The 19,328-nt window shown below is 52.8% G+C and overlaps 8 protein-coding genes across 8 annotated transcripts; 2 read left to right on the top strand and 6 right to left on the bottom strand.

Annotated features, from left to right (window-relative positions):
* Positions 1-487: 487 nt before the first annotated feature.
* Positions 488-2,408, bottom strand: BDP55DRAFT_722789 (uncharacterized protein; the record flags this gene model as incomplete). Its single annotated transcript, XM_060578648.1, has 5 exons — positions 488-907; positions 1,560-1,727; positions 1,782-2,078; positions 2,171-2,197; positions 2,259-2,408. The coding sequence occupies 5 exons, from the start codon at positions 2,406-2,408 to the stop codon at positions 488-490; spliced, it is 1,062 nt and encodes a 353-aa protein (XP_060435976.1).
* A 1,570-nt stretch (positions 2,409-3,978) lies between these two features.
* Positions 3,979-5,317, bottom strand: BDP55DRAFT_625823 (uncharacterized protein; the record flags this gene model as incomplete). Its single annotated transcript, XM_060571540.1, has 2 exons — positions 3,979-4,810; positions 4,875-5,317. The coding sequence occupies 2 exons, from the start codon at positions 5,315-5,317 to the stop codon at positions 3,979-3,981; spliced, it is 1,275 nt and encodes a 424-aa protein (XP_060435977.1).
* Positions 5,318-6,861: 1,544 nt separating this feature from the next.
* Positions 6,862-7,635, bottom strand: BDP55DRAFT_625824 (pH-response regulator; the record flags this gene model as incomplete). Its single annotated transcript, XM_060571541.1, has 2 exons — positions 6,862-7,384; positions 7,439-7,635. 2 exons carry the CDS (start codon positions 7,633-7,635, stop codon positions 6,862-6,864), a joined length of 720 nt encoding a protein of 239 aa, XP_060435978.1.
* Positions 7,636-8,923: 1,288 nt separating this feature from the next.
* BDP55DRAFT_539365 (uncharacterized protein) lies at positions 8,924-9,719 on the bottom strand (the record flags this gene model as incomplete). The annotated part of the gene is made up of 2 exons (XM_060568025.1): positions 8,924-9,487; positions 9,555-9,719. The coding sequence occupies 2 exons, from the start codon at positions 9,717-9,719 to the stop codon at positions 8,924-8,926; spliced, it is 729 nt and encodes a 242-aa protein (XP_060435979.1).
* A 238-nt stretch (positions 9,720-9,957) lies between these two features.
* Positions 9,958-11,378, top strand: BDP55DRAFT_642157 (anion-transporting ATPase). Its single transcript, XM_060573438.1, has 2 exons — positions 9,958-10,488; positions 10,571-11,378. The coding sequence occupies exons 1-2, from the start codon at positions 10,111-10,113 to the stop codon at positions 11,210-11,212; spliced, it is 1,020 nt and encodes a 339-aa protein (XP_060435980.1). The 5' UTR covers positions 9,958-10,110; the 3' UTR covers positions 11,213-11,378.
* A 378-nt stretch (positions 11,379-11,756) lies between these two features.
* Positions 11,757-13,778, bottom strand: BDP55DRAFT_722794 (DWNN domain-containing protein; the record flags this gene model as incomplete). The annotated part of the gene is made up of 3 exons (XM_060578649.1): positions 11,757-13,212; positions 13,264-13,552; positions 13,607-13,778. The coding sequence occupies 3 exons, from the start codon at positions 13,776-13,778 to the stop codon at positions 11,757-11,759; spliced, it is 1,917 nt and encodes a 638-aa protein (XP_060435981.1).
* Positions 13,779-14,913: 1,135 nt separating this feature from the next.
* On the top strand, positions 14,914-16,990 carry BDP55DRAFT_642161 (peptidase family M20/M25/M40). Its single transcript, XM_060573439.1, has 2 exons — positions 14,914-16,488; positions 16,541-16,990. Exons 1-2 carry the CDS (start codon positions 15,077-15,079, stop codon positions 16,719-16,721), a joined length of 1,593 nt encoding a protein of 530 aa, XP_060435982.1. The 5' UTR covers positions 14,914-15,076; the 3' UTR covers positions 16,722-16,990.
* A 515-nt stretch (positions 16,991-17,505) lies between these two features.
* On the bottom strand, positions 17,506-17,868 carry BDP55DRAFT_511769 (Yippee/Mis18; the record flags this gene model as incomplete). Its single annotated transcript, XM_060567716.1, has 2 exons — positions 17,506-17,709; positions 17,764-17,868. Coding segments are annotated over 2 exons (309 nt in total), but the record flags the coding sequence as incomplete, so codon positions are not given.
* Between the last annotated feature and the right edge of the window lie 1,460 nt (positions 17,869-19,328).

Here is a 19,328-nt window from a genome sequence, read left to right on the forward strand (position 1 = left end):
GATGGCAGATTCTTTCGTTGGATGCCGGGTCATTAGCAGCCGGGTCGAAATGCTGCAGCCCGCACTCGTCTACCAAAAGGCGATGGACCGATACGTGCGCGAACTGCACGATACGTGACCCAGGTGTGTCAGTAGGTTCGGACCGGACGACTTCGACGAGGCCCCTCGACCAAGTTCGAAGTAATGCGGCAAAGTCAAGGGATTTGAAATGTTCCAGGTTTGCTTGCCATGTATCTGGATTAAGGATGATCGAAACGGCTTCCATCACTTCCTCCAGTGAAAGAGCCTCCCTGGTGAAAGCTATGAGTTGGAAGAGGAAATAGCTTTCTTCCCGCATATTGTCGTCGTTTCTGGCAAGCCTTTGGAGGATCTCGTTGTACAATTTCTTCAATTCGTCTGGAATATTCTGAATTCTTTTGAGAATGTTCTCTGTGGTCGCAAAGTCTATGGCAGGCCAATTGTCTAGATCCCAGACAACTAACACAAGCTACATGAAGTTATGATTGGCTTTTTTACGGAGGTTCTCAATAAGAATATTGCGACGTGAAACGTTCATGTCGCGATTTCCTATCGTCTTTTGAAGGTACTGGCCGACATCCTCGCTATTGTAATCTTCCATCTCGATCAAAGATCCTTTCGAAGTCGGAGAGAAACGAGGGCGGGTCGACGAACAGATTTTGAGGGGCATGCCTTCCTGAACGACATCTTCGAAGAATTCGAACCCTGAGGAATATTTGCGGTCGTTCTCATCCCATTCGTCGGGAGCATCGAGGAAAATAAAGATCTTCCGCACGGCAGCACTACCCCGTTGTGGGGAGGTGACTTCCTCCAACACCTTCTTCAAGTCGTTTTGCAGGCCAAATTGAGTCCATGAGTGGCCTGGAATCTTCCATGTCCCATGGAAATCCTTAAGAAGGCGTACAGGAAGAGTTTTGGACCGAGCAATCGCACAGTATAAAAGTGTCCGATACATGCCTACACCTGAGATGCAATACTGTTGTCTGTCACGAGACTTCGCGTCGAAGAAGAAGTTCAGAGTCAGTCGATTGTCGGATTTGCTTTCAAGGTGCTCGGAATACTGAACGGCTTTATTCATTAAGACTGATTTCCCTGAGCCAAGATTTCCTTCGATTGACAGGAAGGCGTAGTCCTTGCCGTGGGCTTCCCAATCTATGAACTGAGTGGTCTGGAAAAGCCAACAATCTAAGAGGTTATGCTGATCATTGAAAAAAAATACTTCACCATAGCGTCTTTTTAGTTCTGGGAATCCTGCAACCAAGAGGGTCAAACAATCTGCGGCAGATTAGACGTCCAGTCACGATGAGAAGGCACGCAATTGTGACTGACCGCACTGGAGCTGCTCCTGTTCTCCTATCAGTTGCTGCCGTGCCATTCGATTTTGCACTACCTGATATCAGCAGGTCGCTTCTACGTCTAAGCCTCACCATCTACGTACGGTCGCGACTTTCTTCTCTAGTCCTTGGTTCTCCCGATGGAGGACGCAACTCTCTGAGGTCGGCGATCGCTTGATTCGCTTCCTGATCCAACCTCATTCTTACCGCGACAGCAGCAGCACATAGGCTTGCCATACCATACTCAACCATCCTGTAAGCAGTCTCCCTTTCGTTGGAAAACTTGCATAGCCCCGAATGATCCTTGCCAGCGAGAGAGATGGGTGTTTCTTGAATGCTTGGAAGACCCAGCACGGCCGACTTTTTGTCAACGACCTGAGAAAGGTGGGATTAGCTAATGTTGATACTTGGAATGAGAGGCATACATACTAGCCCCCTCATGTTCTCTGGTGGAATCGTCTCGTAATAGCTCAACACATAGAACCTTTCTAGGCCATGTCTGAAGTCATCTCTTACGACGTCGGCAAAAAGAGAGTTCCCTCTCAGCGCCTCCATGAAGCTTGGTCGGGGGTTGCCCAGAACTACACCAAAAATGTCGGCAACAGCATAAGCCAGTGAAGCGAGATTACTGCCGTTGTGAGGTGTCCCAAAGAATGTCATGCCGTACGTCGCGTTACGGATTGCCTCGTATCTTGTGTTCTGGTTCGCTTCCGTCATGGCCTGGAGCTAATTCACCGTCAGCGTTCCGCCACGGATTATCATACCATAAGATATTAACTTGCTCTTTTCACAACTATTCCTCCAAGGCTGTGGCACACAAACACGAGTGGCCGATCCGGTTCGTCCTAACTGATATTAGCAAAGTCACGACTTCCTGTTTCATCTTAGGAATAGTTTATCGAATACATCACGTTCCATGGCCAAGAGCTCCAGCAGATTGATGGCCCATTCTTGTATACCCTCACGCGACTTTCGAAAGGCAGGGACAGCATCGTACCCGTACACCATGATGCGGGCTTGGGGCATCTTTACAGGGAGGAAGTCCTTCAACCACATCTTATCACCACTGGTCCATGCCTCGGAGCTGTAATCCTTCGCACCCAAAAGATTTCAGTCCGTGAACAGCGACGATACTGAGTTGTGAAAGCATTATGTTAGCTGATGGTTTGTAAGGCGGAGTAGGCACAGTATACTCGACATCTGGCCTGAGGGAGGCCTTGGGGTTTGCAATGACTTCCAAAGAGTTCCATCTCTGCCGTCAGAAATATTTGCTTGCTGCGATTCCCTGCAGGTGTACTAATGGGGGAACTCATAATCTCAAGGCAGATTCGAGTAGGCTTTCGTTGAATGGATGTGGCTTCGATATTGCAGTGCCCATGGAGGGCTGTCTAAGTTGGTTGCTTTTGCCAGAGTCAGTCGCAAGTCTTAATGCTTGGTTGCCACCACCTAAGAAAGAGCCGAGTACAGGAGCATTCCATTGTAGGAGTGAGGAGTAAGGCTGGGCTACCATGTAATGAGCCAGTGTCAAACGCAGGTTAGTCGCAAGGGCGTATTTGGTCTTTCTTTTCATACCCACCATTGGAGATGACTCAAGCAGAGCAAAACTTGATTGGTGGTTAGCTAGACCTATCATACCTACCTTGGCCAGCTTACTTTCCTGCAGAGAAAACATCCAAACGCGTTCATTCGTAGGGGACCGGGAACATGTGTCAGAAACAATGCACGTTAGACTGTGGCTGTGACCGTCTTCGGAGACAATGACGACCCATGTTGACTATTTGAGGAGGCTTCGGCGCCTCGCAAGTAGTTTGGAAGGATTGCTGTGATATATTTATGGTTGAAACGAAATATCATAATGCATGAGCTCTGCGCTCAACATACGTAGCTTGTTTCATCGCTATCCCGGAATTAATCGTAACTGTGACTTGACTGTCGACAAATTGGAAACTAGGAGAGATAGGTATTTGCCAGTGTGATGAAAGAAACCTATCTCGTAAGTACCCAGTCAGGCTCCTGCCGCCTTCAAGGTGGTATGATATGCTGCCAAGCACAATATTGCTGTATCTGCAGGCGCCTTCACCTGGCTTTAGAGGCAGGTGACATTGTGCCGATGCACGACCAATCATGATTTATGGGGAGACCTCTCAAATGCACGTTGAGAAGATGCCTCAGAGAAGATGCGAACTTGGTCAGCACGGCGGTAGAAACTTGGCGGAAAATCTCTTTATGTATTTGTTGTGTTGGTAATCGACTCAGAAAGCTACAAAACCCGTTAGAATTCGAAGGCGTTGGGACAGCGCTCGTGTGGTTCGCCACTGCCCAGAGACAAGGTATACAATGAAATCATTATGTTGATATCGACAGCCTGCGAGCGGCATACGTGAAAATGACTATCTATGGATGAATTTACAAGAGTGAGAAGATATAGAGGCTATTGACAATCTGAAAAGAGAAGAAACACAATGGCAGACAAGAGGGGGAACGTAGAACAAGTAGACCATACCCGGATGGAAACTATGAGCAGATCCGAAAGTCCATGGACCATCCCTCCTGCTCAGCCTTATAGAGCAATTGTCATTCTGTGCCTAGCTTGTGCTCGTGTGCTAGGTCTGTATCCCATTCCTCTTCATCTCCTAGTTCGTGAGTTTCCATTGTCTTGTGCCCTTCCAGTTGTGTAAACCTCGTTCCCTGGGCCAGTGAGATTAACTGTGTGAGCGTTTTGGATAATAATTTGCTGTTGACCAGACTGTGGAAAAGGGCCATTTCCCTGTCCGGCACTCTGAGGGACGATTCGGGAGCTAGCAAAACTGCCATACATCCCGACGTTTTGGGGAACAGGTCGTTGCTCGGGGGGTCGAGCAGGTGTCACGCTTGCGTGAGAGTTTATGCGAGACGGAGCAAGCATACCGGCACCGTTCGGAGTAGCTTGCTGGCCAGAAGGTGTAGGTACCCCCGCGGGGGGCCTAGGCGGAGCAAAATGATTAGGAGACGGAGTAAAAGGCTGAGCAGGCCTGCTGGCCGAGTAGGAAGCAGCTCTCCGTCTAGGAGCCGGACCAGCCATTCCGGCAGCTTGCGGGGCAGCTAGCTGATTGAAAGGCGGGCGAACCGGGGCCGCCATTGTAGCACCCCGGGATGGAGCTGGTATATTGTAAGGCGGACGGGGCGGGAGCGGATTGAAAGACGGAGCAGCTCGCCGGCTAGGAGCCAGGCCAGCCATTCCGACAGCTTGCGGGGCAGCTTGCGGGGCAGCTGGCTGATTGAAAGGCGGGCGAACCGGGGCCGCCATTGTAGTAACCCGGGATGGAGCTGGTGCATTGTAAGGCGGACGGGGCGGAGGCGCAGGAGGCGGGTGCTGATTGAAAGACAGAGCACGCGTCTCGGCCGCGCTGATGAGAGCAAAAATAGTTGATGGATACATTTTGTCAAGAAGATCCGATTTGAATATTTGCAGTGAGAGGCTGTACGTGTGAGAAGTTGTGATTAGTCTCTTTGCCTTGGTGGTGTGGATTGATCGTAGCTTACGAGTCTCCGCTCGTAATGACATTACAGCGCTTGAATGACTTCAGTGCAATATTGCAGTTCAAATCCAGCGCGGCGAGAGACACCGTTACACGATTCGCATGCGTGAGTGTTGCATCCCTGAACAGAGTGTTCGCTCCAGAGGCCCAGCAGTTCTGTGCCGTGTGCTGGTCCAAGTCTAATTTCAGTCTGGTGATATTTTCGGTGCAAATGCCGGCGTGGATGTCAATGCTAGATCTGACTTCGGGGCTCGTCATGACCCCCTTGGCGAATGTGTTTGCGCGGTTGACGACTGCTTGGAACTCTCTCAGCTTCGACTTTATAGGCTCGATCTTGGAGTGGGTGGTGAAACAATTTCCCACGAAGGAGTTCAGGTCGACCAGGGCACAGCTGCCAAGGTTTATGAGTTCCGCGACATTGTCGCTGGTAAATAGCTGGGCAGCCATTAGACAGCAACAGGACCCGGAAGACTTTCTTTATAAATTCATGAGTAGAATCGAAGTAGGTTGTGGACCACATGAGAGAATTCCATGAGATATATGGAAAGACTTTGAGGCGAGGTTGGAAGTGCTCGAGAAGAGCGGGCGGTATTCTTACTTATCCTGACTGTCTTGGGACAAAAGGATCAGTGGGCGATACGGACTCTAGAATCAGGCCCGGGAGGAACTTCACGAAGCAGAGATGTCTTCAACAAGGGACGCGGCCTGTTGAGGGCAACCGCGCCGCAAGGCGTCCCAGCCACGTGCCTCAAGAACCGGGGTCTCGAAAGGTTTCACTGCATGCTACCGGCATCCCCATCGAGCGTGAGTGGACGCCAGTATGTCGCTCTGCGGGGCAGGCAGTACAAAAAGATGCTATGCGAAGTGATTTCAACCTGTGGATAGCGAATGGTATAGTCATCCGACGTGGTTTTCGTGGTTTCTGCGAATCAAATGTTTGGAAAAGGCGTCGAATTGGAAAAGAGCTGGCAATCTATGTATTGAGATTGGCTTGTGCGCTGTGGGACACGACATCGATGTGTCCGGCCTGCCCCGGTGGTGTGTATGGCATTTTATTATAACGGGAAGTGAGGTTACCACATGACCATAGCCGGCTCTGTCCGACACCTGAAAGAGGCAACATAAGAGATCGAGTCCACGCCTGGAAGACCTCAGTTCAAAGCTCCTCAGACTCGGTCGGGGCTTACTCACCAGCCTAATCTGGCATGTAAAGGGAGATACAGTGGGAAGGAAAGAGAACATTAGGCGCAAAACTGCTTGAAAAGAGGGAACGAGCAAAGAACGAAGGTTGGTGACGAAAGGTGAGTTTGATTGGAGTGGCACGGCACGACCATCAGCTGATGCGCATGCTAGGTCTCTGCTGTCTTGCTACCCAACAATCAATGTACGGTACTTTCATCTGACGCAGGTAAGTAGACAAGGCTGAGAGGAACCAAGAGTCCGACGGTAGATGAGCGGAACATATACACCAGAGAGCAGAGTGCCTATGTAACCTGTGCTTCTATTGCCTGTTGATCGGCGGGCCGAGTGGTTCCGCCTGGGGACAGTAAGATACAAGGCATTTTGCGGGGTTGATGCTCACCGGAGCGTCGTAGTATTAGATAACAACTAGGAGGACGTTTGAACCATTTAGTGGTTCTGGATGCGCAAAAAGATTGCTACTCGTTACCCACCAGACTGGATTGAAGAGACATATGAGAGACATAGCACAAGTGGCAGCATAATGTTGGTTGAAGTAGTTCATTAGGTACTAGGTATAGTATCAAGTATACAGGAAAAAGTCATGCCTTGCCGATGCAGGCGTGGTATCATATCTGAGCGTATTCGTCCAACCCGTCAACATTTAAATTCCCAGATAACCTTCCATTTTACGCCTGCGCTAGATTCATGGGCGCCATTTTCGTAAACGCATCATGCTAAGAAAACATGGGGTAGTCTCAAAGAAAAGAGACAGCTGCATATCCGCGATCCGACTCGTCGGTTTGACGAATCTAGTAGCGGCTGCTGCGCTGCCAGAAGCGACGCTTGCGGTAGGTGGTGTGGGTGGCAGGGGGAGAGTAGTTGTCAACCTTGGAACGCTGCTGGCGGCGCTTGTGAAGACGGCCGCTGCAGCAGGTGAAGAAGACAATGACGGTGTCGAGGAGCAGACAGATGGCGGCGGCGAGAAGAGTCCAGAGGGCAACATCGTAGTGGGCAGAGCTGCCGTTGCCGTCCCTGTTCACATTGCGGCGGACGACGGCGAACATAACCCAGTCGCAGATGAGGGCGACGATGGTGATGATGAAGGCGACGCCGGAGACGAGAGCGGCGAAGAGGGAGCCGAACATGCCGGCGCCGACGGAGAGGATGAAGGCGATGAAGGAGACGCCTGCCGCGACGGGGTGGAGAACCATGACCCGGGTCAGGCCCTCGGCGACGTTGGAAGACAGGTTGGAGTACTGGGTGGCATCGGCCTCGGCGATGATATCGGTAGGCGAGTAGCCGATCTTGGAGCGACTGCATTGGTCGGAGCCACTAGGATGCGTGTTAGTCGTTGAGTTGAAGTATCTGATGTGTGAAATGACTTACTAGTCAGAGCCGCCACGGACGCAGTATCCGAAGGTACCAAATGTGATCTCATTGCCGGCGGAAGTGTCGCCCAACTTGACAGTCAAGAGGGAGATGTTGTGCACCACTGGAGCAGAGATGCTGGTGATGACCAAAAGGATCGTTGCTACAAGTAGCAAAAAGGTACCAAAGTGGTGAATGAAACCGGTGACAGCCATGTTGATGGTGGAGATAGACTACTGCCGGGTGGCTAAAGAGTAGTGGTGTTTGGTGTAGGGCTTAGTTGTAAGAGACGATTGGCGATGGAATACTGATGTGATGAACATGTTCGTCAAATGGAGGGGAGAGGCCGTCCGCATATAAGCACAAACGTCTCACGACCCCTGGACCGGTCCGAAGAAACAAGAATTTGCATGATGTGTGCTGTGTTCTGTGACACTACCACACTAGGCACACCGTCCGGGGCCAAGAATGCCGTGTAAGTCAGGGTCCCGGTGCAAGCCAACGAGTGCGACGTCATCAACGTGGCCCAGCCCGGGCCCAAGTTCTGACTTCTCGTGGCTCTTTGTGAAAAATTGGGTGAAAATGGAACCTGGCTTGCGCAAGCATCCCCCGCGCCACGGTTGGTCGGCTCATCTAGTCGCGTCCAGATTTGTTTAATTGTCGAACAAGCTGGCGGTGGAAAAGGAACGTGGGTTTGGCTCTATTGTGACGTACTGTCCAGTTTGCGCCGCTGATTGGCCAGGTCCTCGCGTCGCGGCCGATCTGGGATATTGCAGGTTGCCACTATTCCTTGTTTTTGTGGCTCTGTAATGACGCCACGCCTTGAATGGACCCCGGCACGAAAATCCAACTCCAACGTCAGAGTCTCGACCTTGTGTTCAGCTGACTACTGCCGTATTGCCGACTCAGGTGTTCCTCTGGCAAGAAAACACTTGCAGCTCGTCGTCAGGGAGCCCGACTGCGTTGCACTGCTAGCGAGGGTCGTGAAAGACACCTTCGTCATCGTCGATAGTCGTTGCGATTTTTTTTTTTTTGCAATCTGATGTCGGGTCATACCGAAATGTCAACGGTCGTCGTTTGGTGTTCTTGACCTGGCGACGGCTCAGGCACTAAGGGTCTCCCATTCAATGCATCGTCCTAGGCCGCATAATTTTAGGTTAAGTGACCGAAACCTGAACAGTTCCGTCCGATGATCTGATCCAATCAAAATGCATGCTCTGGCCGGGTGCCATCCCATATCGCCAATGAGCCTTGTGCCAAATCGTCGTCTCTATCGGAATTTTCATTTCCGGAACGCTTCACTGAGCGCGAAACGCTTTGGCTCCGATCATGCTGTAGCTGTCAGATGTTCCTGGGCTTGGCTAATGGCGCCAACTTTGGTGACCAACGCCCAACTGCTGCGAGGATGCAAGACGGGTTTTAATCCGTGCTTGATGGACGTTGTCCGCAGAAAATGGTAGCATGGTGTTTGCGGTTGTCTCCTACTGCTGCGTCCGATGGCGATCATGGCTGGCTTTCTTTGAGATGCAACAGGCCTTCCATAATGGCGGGCGCCTTTCCTTTTTGCTCTCTTCTCTTGATGCGATCGATGATGGCGCGCTTCTTGACATCAATTGACTTGGAGCCGAGCAGAATATCTTCCCATAGCTGGCCTCTGGTTGACGACTTTGACTGTCCACCATGCTCCCAATCCGACAAGCCGTCGGCCGTAACATCCTTTGGCAAAGATGCCCTCAATTGAGAAGACATTGTCGTTTCTCGTCGTGAAGTCGGCCATGGGCCATGTAAAGGATGGGCCTTGATGGCCGCGGAGTGTATGTATGTCGGGGCTGGGAAGATGTGCACCGTGAATTCCTTCTTGTCGTCCGTCCCCGCAGCGCCGTCCTCGACTCCTTCTTGATGATTCGCGTTGGCAAAGGGGCCGGTGACTGCCGACCCGGTCAGGAACGACTTTACGGAACCGTTGGATCGAGGTGTCGCGAGTTGATACTTGAGCGGGCTCATCTTGGCGAGGTCCTTGACTTTCGATTTGTCGCTGAGAACGGATATGAAGGAAGAGTCGTGGTTCTAGAATCCCATCATGTCAGCCAGAGAGCTTCCTGTGGCATCAACTCCTTGCGAAATGCAAACTTACTTCTAGCTTCTTGAATACCTCAACGTTGGCGAATTTCTGCAGCGAATGCAAGACGGCGCGTCTCTCGGAGAATCTAGTCGGTCTCGGCACGACGGTGACCTGAATCGTCCGCGCAGAGGCCTTTTCGGAGAGGCTCTGCAGAACAGAGTATCCGTTCTTAGACATGGTGCTGATTGTACCGTGGACGCGACTCCGTTGACTATGCCGTGTTGAACGGGGAGCGCAATTCGACACGGGAGCTCCGCAAAGTTATCAAGCTCTGGTGGAGCTTTAACAGTGCTGAAACCCAACAACCAGCAATTGCGCACGGTACATCGCGCCGGGGTGCCCCGCCAAATGGCGGGGAGGCAACGTTCTGCTACTAGAACTTCTAGAACAGCTTGGAAGACATAGACGTACGCCTCCCGTCCAAACACCTATCCTCTGCAACTCCCGACTAAATATTCACAGCATCCTACGATTTCCTACGAGCCGAGCGTGCGAAAAATAACCCGACGGCTTCTCAACAAGAAGACGAAATATACTACATTCAACAACCACACTCTCAACCGCGACCATGGCCGCCATCATCGACGCCGACGACGTGATGGAGCCTACCCTCCAGTCCATCCTCGACCAAAAATCGCTGCGCTGGATCTTTGTCGGAGGCAAGGGTGGTGTAGGAAAGACAACCACCTCGTGCTCCCTCGCCATCCAGCTCGCCAAGGCTCGCAAGTCGGTCCTCCTCATCTCCACCGACCCGGCGCACAACCTGTCCGACGCCTTCAACCAGAAGTTCGGCAAGGAAGCCCGCCTCATTGAGGGCTTCACCAACCTCAGCGCCATGGAGATCGACCCCAACGGTAGCATGCAGGACCTGCTCGCAGGCCAGAACGAGGAGGTGGATGCCATGAGCGGTGGCCTTGGTGGAATGATGCAGGATCTGGCTTTTGCTGTAAGCTTTACCTCTTTTGCGCTCTTCATTGCGATCAGCAGCTCTGCAGCAGCTTGTTTGCTAACGTAGTTTATCCCAACAGATCCCTGGTATCGATGAAGCCATGTCCTTTGCCGAAGTCCTCAAGCAAGTAAAGTCCATGTCCTACGAAACAATCATCTTCGACACCGCCCCGACAGGCCACACCCTCCGCTTCCTCTCCTTCCCCAGCGTCCTCGAAAAGGCTCTCGCAAAGGTCTCCCAGCTTAGCTCGCAGTACGGCCCCTTGCTCAACGGCTTCCTCGGCCAGGGTGGCCAGCTGCCCAACGGCCAGAACCTCAACGAGATGATGGAGAAGCTCGAGACGCTGCGCGAGACGATCTCCGAGGTCAACACTCAGTTCAAGGACGAGAACCTGACGACTTTCGTCTGCGTCTGCATCCCCGAGTTCCTGTCTCTCTACGAGACGGAGCGCATGATCCAGGAGCTTGCCAACTACGGCATCGACACCCACAGCATCGTCGTCAACCAGCTGCTCTTCCCCAAGAAGGGCAGCAACTGCGACCAGTGCACGGCCCGTCGCAGGATGCAGAAGAAGTACCTCAGCGAGATTGAGGAGCTGTATGACGAGTTCAACGTCGTCAAAATGCCGTTGCTGGTTGAGGAGGTCCGTGGCAAGGAGAAGCTGGAAAAGTTCAGCGAGATGCTGACCACGCCTTACTCACCGCCCGAGATGGATGCTTGAGATATGGGTTTGCTAGTGGTTTGGCAAAGGTGACGATTTGCTGGTGTTGAGAGGATTAAAACACGACTATGAATATTTGGTTTACGACTGGATGGGTAGCATGAGGCGTAAGAGTCACGAGTGGAGATATAGAATACATTCACAAACGATTGATACCCTGGTGGTGTGTGCAGGAGACTTTATTTGACTACCTCAATGCGTGATATCAGAGTACCCTCAAGACTGAGCACCTCTGGCATAGCTTCATTATCCCAAATATCCCCTGCCCTATTGATCTGCCATCTGGCAGCGACAGTAATGTCCGATTGATTCCCTTCCTATCCGAGGCACAATAAAAAGTCCGCCAGTCCCCGTCCCGAACGCCCTTCCGACCATGAAAAAGCCTTGTCCAAATTCCTCTTGGCTGTGTGAGGATAGTGTTATGCCGTGTTTTTCCAGAATGATAATGATGAATGACCCCATGATGCAATGCGGCGTGTCGTCTAGTTTTACAATCGAAGAAGTCGTGGATGGCCATCGTAGAAACCGTCGATTGAAGTGTCGCTCACAGTTCTCTGTAGTCGCTGGGGCGGACACGCTTCTGTCGGTTCTGGTGGCGATGAGGGTTTACCGGTCTTCTGAAGTACGCGTCCTCATCATTGCTCGGCTGTGTGAAGTTATGGCGCTGCTGCTGATTATAGCCGCCCATGCCGCCTCCGTTCATGCCGCCGTTCATACCGCCGTTCATACCGCCGTTCATACCATTCATCTGGTTCATGCCGTTCATGTTGCCGCCGCCAAAATTATTGTTGCCGTACATGTTGTTGTTGCCACCCATATCAGGGAAGCCGCCGCCGTTCATAGGATTGAAGCCAGGCATACCCATCATAGGGTTCATCATGCCCATCATTGGCATTCCCATGTTCATGTTGCCCATGTTGCCCATGTTTGGCATATTGGGCATGTTTGGCATTCCCATGAAACCATTCATCATGTTCATGCCACCGAAACCCATCATCGGGTTCATAGGCATGTTGCCCATGCCGTTCATGCCGTTCATCATCGCCTGCTGTTGCTCTTGTTGTTTCTGCATCGCCTTGGGAGCCTTTGGGATCTTGGGATTCTCCATCAACTCATCAGCGGGACGCTTCTTGGAGTTGGACTCGACGGACGACGCACGCTCAGCGGCGGGTCCTGACGGAGCGGTGGCGGGAGTTGCTGATGCTGACTTTGGCGTGCCATCGGCCTTCGGGCCTGATGGTGCTGAAGCAGGAGCCACTGCCGTGGCCGTAGGCGACTTCTGTGATGTGGGCGACTTTGTGTTTCCGTTGGCTGACTCTATTTTTGTCTCTGCGCTATCCTTGGGCGACGAGGCCGGCGGCGGCGAGACTGCTGTCGGGCTTTTCGCTTCGTTCTTCTCCTTGAGGAATTCCTTGATCTTGTCTGCAGCTTCCTCATCGGCCTTTAGGTCGTCAATCAAGACACCTTCCGTAGAGCAGTTGGGGCAGACGAAGTCCGATTCGATGAGAGCATTGGTTATGCAATCATTGCAATACGTCTTCTGGCAGCACGGGGTCTTCATTGGGTCTATGAACATCTTCTTGTCGATAGGGCACTCGAGTCCCTGCTCCTGCAACTCCTTGTCTCCCATAGCAATTGCCTTGGCAGCGGACGCTGAAGACTTGGCCTTAGCCTGGAACTGTTCCCATGAAGCCTTGTCAGGCTCAGCGATCACGAATTCTCCCTCAGCGTTGACCATAATGCCCGACGGTCTCTTGGTTTCGTCATCACCACTCTGTGCAAGGGCAACCGACTTATCGACTGTGCGTAGGAACGACCGCGGGATGCCGGTCGTGCGCTTCACACGTGGACGATTGTCAAACTCTGGATCATCGTTTGTTGGGCATAACTGAATCCAGTGACCCTTCTCTCCGCAACGGTAGCAAATGTAACCATTGGGAGGATCATGATCAGGCACGTTTGCAGGTTTCTTGGAGCCTGGCTTGAAAACAGGGGTTTGGCTGCGACTCTGTTAGAGTTGATCTGTTACTAGGAGTGGTGGGTGAACTTACTTTGACATTTCCTCCTGTTGGGCTGACCAGGACTCGGTTTGAGCCTGGAACATGGCTGCCATCTTCTCTTCTTCTGTCATAGCGTTGTTCATTTGGCTGATGGCGTTGGATGCGGCCTTGGCCGTGGCTAACTTAGTCGTTTGTTCCTTGCGGGAGGAATTCTTCGCAGCAACGGGCATCTTGCCAGAGACATATCGGGCGCCTCGGCCTGCGCCGGGCTTGGCGGCTGGAAGGCGACGGGCAACTACAGTCGTAGATCGAGGGATAATTGTCGTATCATCGTCGTACTCTAGATGGCTGTTAGATCGATAATCATGGGAGCGTTTTTCAGTATCAAATTTACCTTCACTGCCATCCTCTGAGTAGATGGCGAGGTCGAAGTCGGTGCCATCGCCTAAGCCGCTCTTTAGGATGATGTCGCGCTTCAGCTCGAAGACAGAGATGCCAGTGCCATCGAACTCAACTCGCGTCGGCTCCTTTTGAGACTTGAACTTGAAAAATACGGAGGACGCCATGATGTCTCGTTTGGTAAGGTCACAGGTGTAGACCGCTATAGACGTTTGCAGCAGTAAAGCGCGCAGTCAAGTATTGAATTGGAGTGACGGTGAAGACTTCGCGGGATACCACGAAGACGCAACGCTACCTCAACGTGAGTAGAGAGAGACTTGATGCTTGTAATTTTTCTTCTTGCTTGTGTGTGATGTCTCTTGCGCTTAGCACCTCTCAAGAGTAATGGAAATCAATTCTGATTTACTTGGAAGATCAAGGAAATAAGGGTTGCGGAGTGTAGAGAAAGAGTACAATGCCAAAAAGGCCGACACCAGTTGAAGAAAAGTCAGTCCTTTTGTGTGAATCCCTCCTTACTTCCAAATCACCTCGACACCTTGCACACCATCAATCGAGGAACCTCAGTTAGCCAGCGTAGGTTTCCAAATCAGTATTCCGCTCGATAGGTAAGCGGTCGCGACGGTCCCGTGGCGAGACAGCAAACAATCGTCCAGGGAAAGAGTCGGTTGCTGAGCGGGCACTTGCTTCGCTGGTCACCTGGGGTCGAAGAATCGCTTGGGCGATTGTCGTGAGATGATAAAATTCGTCGCAAAGTCGTATGCAGCACACGGTATTTGCGGCAAAGCGAAAAGTCGCGGTCGCGGGTCGAAAAGGGAGCGTTGATGGTGATGTTCGTGGCAGGAAAAAGAGGAGTAACGCAAAGGGGGAGGAGAAGTGATATAGCCGGCAGTGACTGCAGGCAGAAGGTAGTAGCTGGAACCCACTCTGGCCACTGCGACCGACCCGACCTGATTCTGCAGCACTGCCAATTCTGGGCAAGCCCGGGCCAGGTGGCACGTGAGTGTCGGATTTTCCGGCCAAGGGTTTCTCCGAATCCTCGGGCTCCACTACCTACCTACCTTAGGTATGTCTGGGCCTTCCAGGTTCCTGTCAGCGGGTTCTAAAGTGGTCCCCATATTTGTTTCGGAAGGTGCCGTTTGCTGCTGAGTAATCCGCCCAAGAATCTTGACTCTTCCGTTTAGGTCCCGTCCGGGCCTCCACTATCTCGGCCGGGTAGTTGCCGAATCAGGTCACGTGCCGTATCACGCAAAAGTTCTTTGGTCTCGGTCTTAGCGCCTCCACCTGGAACGGATACATTAGCAAAGGTCAGGTCCCTTCCTGCTGATACGCCGCTGCTTGCCGAAGCGCATTGAAAGAACCCCGCCATCCGGAGCAGTTGTGGGCAGGTGCATGTAGCGGTACTCTCGGTGCAGCAGAATTCTGGTCAGCTCTATTGCGCCCGATGTAGAAGGTCCAGTCCGGCGTCATGCCCCGCACCTCGTTGTTTAGAGGCCTTGCCCTCCCTCAGACTGCTCGAAAGTTTGTTCCTACAACTCTCAAACCTCTCCCGTGTTGGCAAACCATCTCACAATCTCGCCGTCACTACCTTACTCCAGCTATCAAAGCACACCAAGCTCGAAAAACCAAGATGGCTCCTCAACTCGACGGCTACTTCAAGCAGGTCGATGCCGACACCGACCACTTCATCGAACGTCTCCGGAAGGCTGTTGCGATCCCCTCCATCTCAGCTGATGTTGAGCGCCGTCCCGATGTAGTCAAGATGGGCGAGTGGCTCGCTGCTGAGCTGAAGGGCCTCGGTGCCTCTGTCGAGCTTCGAGAGCTCGGCGAGCAGCCTGACATCCCTGGCTTGCAGCTGCCCCCCGTTGTATTGGGAAGATATGGAAGCGACAAGAACAAGAGAACTATCCTGGTCTACGGCCACTACGATGTTCAGCCTGCTGAGAAGACTGATGGCTGGGCGACCGAGCCTTTCGAGCTCTCCGTCGATAATAAGGGCAGAATGTTCGGCCGTGGTTCCACAGACGACAAGGGACCCGTCCTCGGCTGGTTGAACGCCATTGAAGCTCACCAAAAGGCCAACATCGACTTCCCCGTCAACCTCCTCATGTGCTTTGAGGGTATGGAGGAGTACGGGTCCGAGGGTCTCGACGACCTTATCAACGCCGAGGCCAAGAAATTCTTCGCTGACGCCGACGCTGTTTGCATTTCCGACAACTACTGGCTCGGAACCGAGAAGCCCTGCTTGACCTACGGTCTCCGTGGCTGCAACTACTACTCTGTCGAGATCAAGGGCCCTGGCGCTGACCTGCACAGCGGTGTTTTTGGCGGCACTGCCCAAGAGCCCATGACTGACTTGGTCCGCGTTCTCGGCTCTTTGGTCGACACCGACGGCAAGATCCAGATTCCTGGCATCATGGAGCAGGTTGCTCCTGTCACCAAGGAGGAGGAGACTCTATACGATGGCATTGCCTTCACCATGGAAACTCTTCACGAGTCTCTGGGCAGCACGACCACCATCTACGAAGATAAAAAGTCCACCCTCATGGGAAGATGGCGCTACCCCTCCCTCTCTGTACACGGTGTCGAGGGTGCCTTCTCTGCCCCTGGTGCGAAGACTGTCATCCCGGCCAAGGTCACTGGCAAGTTCTCTATCCGTACCGTGCCCAATATGGAGGAGGAGGCAACCAACGAGGCTGTCTACAAGTACATCAACGAGCAATTTGCGAAGCTCAAGAGCAAGAACTCCATGAAGGTTTGGGCTCAGCACACCGGCAAGTGGTGGGTTGCGTCGCCCAAGCACTGGAACTTCTCGGCTGCCGCCAAGGCCACCGAGCGCGTCTGGGGCGTACAGCCTGACTTCACTCGTGAGGGTGGAAGGTATGAATCCCACCTCTTAATATCGAAGGATGTTTACTGACAATATACGTAGTATCCCTGTCACCCTGACCTTCGAGCAGGCCACCGGCAAGAACGTTCTTCTTCTGCCCATGGGTAGCTCCACCGACGGTGCTCACTCCATCAACGAGAAGCTGGACAAGCGCAACTACATCGAGGGCATCAAGCTCCTTGGTGCTTACCTGCACTACGTCGCTGAGGAGCCCACCGCATAATTGGACTGTGGATTTGGTGAGGTCGCTATGTCAGAGGGCAGCTAGGAACCGCGCTACCTACGAAAGCATGCAGTCAGGTGCCCCGCCTTGCTGTGTAGCCACGGCGAGTCAAGCTCGGCTTACAGGCCGGCTGCTGATGGCATATCATACATGCTGAGAGCGCTGCAATTGGCTGTTAGCCAGATGGAGATTCATAGCACAAAATGCTCATGGTTTTCGCTGCAGGATTCAGATCACAATTCACGTAATTCAAATACCCAAACATATTCATATTAAACCGTGCTCAGTTCGTCGTTTCTACATGTGGGGTATTAGTGCGTAAAGGGTCAAGTCATGATCGTTCGTCGAATCGTGTGCCGGCAGAACCAGGTATCCAAGCAAGAACGCCGGTGAGAGGACAAAGCCTACGTGGCTCGGGATATCTCGTGCGTGTAGGTGGTAGGAGAAAGGGTAGGGGTATCGGGAGCTTCCAACAGAAGCTCTACTTCTTCCGCGCCGTTGTCACTCGACGGCTCCGTCTCTTCGCCACAATATCTGGGTCCCAGTTTCCAGAGAACATATCCTCAAGGTCGTCCTCGTCTTCAGAATCAAATACAACTTCCACCTCGCTGTCCGACGTATCCTTGCGAGCGCTCTCGGCACCGTCATCGCCGCTACTATCGTCGTCTCTACTGCCTGCTCCGCCAGCTCCGCCAGTAGCCTCCCTCTCCTCCGCGGATTCCTCGTCCTCTGATACGTCGTCGTCTTCGTCATCATAGTCCTCCTCGTCCCGGACGTCAACGTCCTCCCAACTGCGAAAGGGCACCACGCGTTCGACTTCGAGGATAAACTTGCCAACCTTGTACTTTTGGCTGAGCTCCTTGGCGTCGACGTATTTCCATCCGAGTTTCGCGTTGCAGAGGACGCAGGTGATATCCGCGACGACGTGCCACCCGGTAACGAGCTGGCGGTTTTCGCATTTTCCTATGCGGACATTGGCGAGGCTTCCCTTGTTTTTGCTGCTGTTGCCTTGGGTTAAGGAAGTGTTGTAGGCGGTGACGACGGTCGGCGCGATGAGGTAGGCGCGGCCGTAGCGGCCTGTGAAGCCTTTGCTTACGATTTGGGAGGAGAAGGCGATGTCGCAGGAGCAGGTTGAACAGCGGAGGGTGTCTGGTTGGGTTCGTGCCAGGTAGGAGGAGCGGGTTGGTTTGTTCTTTTTGGCGGCGGTGGTGACGGTTGATGAGGATTTGGAGAGGAGGTCTGGGATGCTGGCTGCGGTCGTGATGGCATCTTGGTATGTTGGCGGCGGCGGGCTGTTCGGCGGCGTCACGGTCTCGTCTGTCGTTGAGGAAGTCGGGGAGGAGCTTAGGGAGGGGACCTGGCTTGCGTCTGGGGTCGAGTCCGGGGACGTCGAAGTCGAAGTTGAAGTCGAAGGTGCTGCTGCTGCTGGTGCTGCTGCGGACGAGGTCCGGCGGCGGAAGGGAATGATGTTGAAGCTTGGGAGGAGGTAGGTTGGGAACGTGGGACGGGAGACGATGATGTTGGGCGCCATCGCGAGACGCGGATTTGGAGTATTGGAGGTAGGTTTTGCGCCTCGCTCCGGGACCCCGATGCGAGGAAGGTGGCGGCGATGATTACTTGTTTTTCTTTGTTTCGCTGGGTGGACTACGGCTTGTTGGAGTTGTAGACGAGGGCGGCGTCGGTGGTGGAGGGTTCTACCATGGTATTCCGGCGAGGGTTCCGGTGGATGGACGGATGGTTTTTTCTGAATGTTCAGAGCGAGGAAATCATGACTTGCTTGGGACAAGGACGATGATACGGTTTCTTTGGAGTTTCTTTTCTTTTCTTTTCTGTATTTGGTTTCGTTCACGTTTTTGATCCTTTGCGACTGGAAGGTCCCGGGGAGGTCATGTAATCATGTATAGACAGGTATGGTAGGTAGGAATGAAGGGTCGGAGGCGGTTTTGGGGTAGGTAAGGTAAGGCAGGTAGATCAGAGGCGTATGGGCGCAAGGCCGACAGGGAGGGGAAAGGTGAGTGACTGACTTATGGCACGAGACAGTGAGATGGGGGGGTAGAGGATTTGGGCTGGACTTTTTTGGTCGGGCCATCGTCTAAAGGGTGTGTAACGTGCAGTTTGCGAGCGAGTGAATGATTCGAGTGTTGGAGGGTAAGATAACGCGAGGCAAGGCACCGTTCCGGCAAGCAGCATGTCACTGTCACTGTCACCGGTGGAACCCGCCTGTCTTGCGGTGAGTGGACGATGGGGACGGGGTTTGGAGTGCGAGATATCAAGACGGTCTGGGGGGAACGTCGACATGTACATATTGATAAGTAGGTATCCGGACGTATTTGGGGCTTTGTTTTCCTGCCCGGACTTGGGATGGAAAGAGAGAAAACCACTAGAGAGGGGTTTGATATCCTGCAGATGCTCGACACCTGACTCGGAATGGATATAAAGGCTGAAGAGGGCTGTAAATATTTCTCCTTCCACACATCTGTATCGTAAAGTGAGACGTTTGGAAAAGAAACTACCTATCATACTTACCAACCCACCTCTCCGGGAACATCTACGTAGCGAGCGGCCAGTATCGGAGTGGCGACCGGCGGAAGTAGGTACGGTGATCAA

The sequence above is a fragment of the Colletotrichum godetiae genome (assembly GCF_030913485.1).
Source record: "Colletotrichum godetiae strain CBS 193.32 chromosome Unknown BDP55scaffold_2, whole genome shotgun sequence".
NCBI classification, from domain to species: domain Eukaryota; kingdom Fungi; phylum Ascomycota; class Sordariomycetes; order Glomerellales; family Glomerellaceae; genus Colletotrichum; species Colletotrichum godetiae.

What these genes read in the sequence shown, in the direction of transcription:
- BDP55DRAFT_642157 (XM_060573438.1), top strand. Translation starts at nt 10,111, where the DNA reads ATGGCCGCCATCATCGACGCCGACGACGTGATGGAGCCTACCCTCCAG. An exon ending in TGCAGGATCTGGCTTTTGCT is followed by an intron (nt 10,489 to 10,570) that starts GTAAGCTTTACC and finishes TTATCCCAACAG; the next exon opens with ATCCCTGGTATCGATGAAGC.
- BDP55DRAFT_642161 (XM_060573439.1), top strand. Translation starts at nt 15,077, where the DNA reads ATGCCCCGCACCTCGTTGTTTAGAGGCCTTGCCCTCCCTCAGACTGCT. An exon ending in TTCACTCGTGAGGGTGGAAG is followed by an intron (nt 16,489 to 16,540) that starts GTATGAATCCCA and finishes CAATATACGTAG; the next exon opens with TATCCCTGTCACCCTGACCT.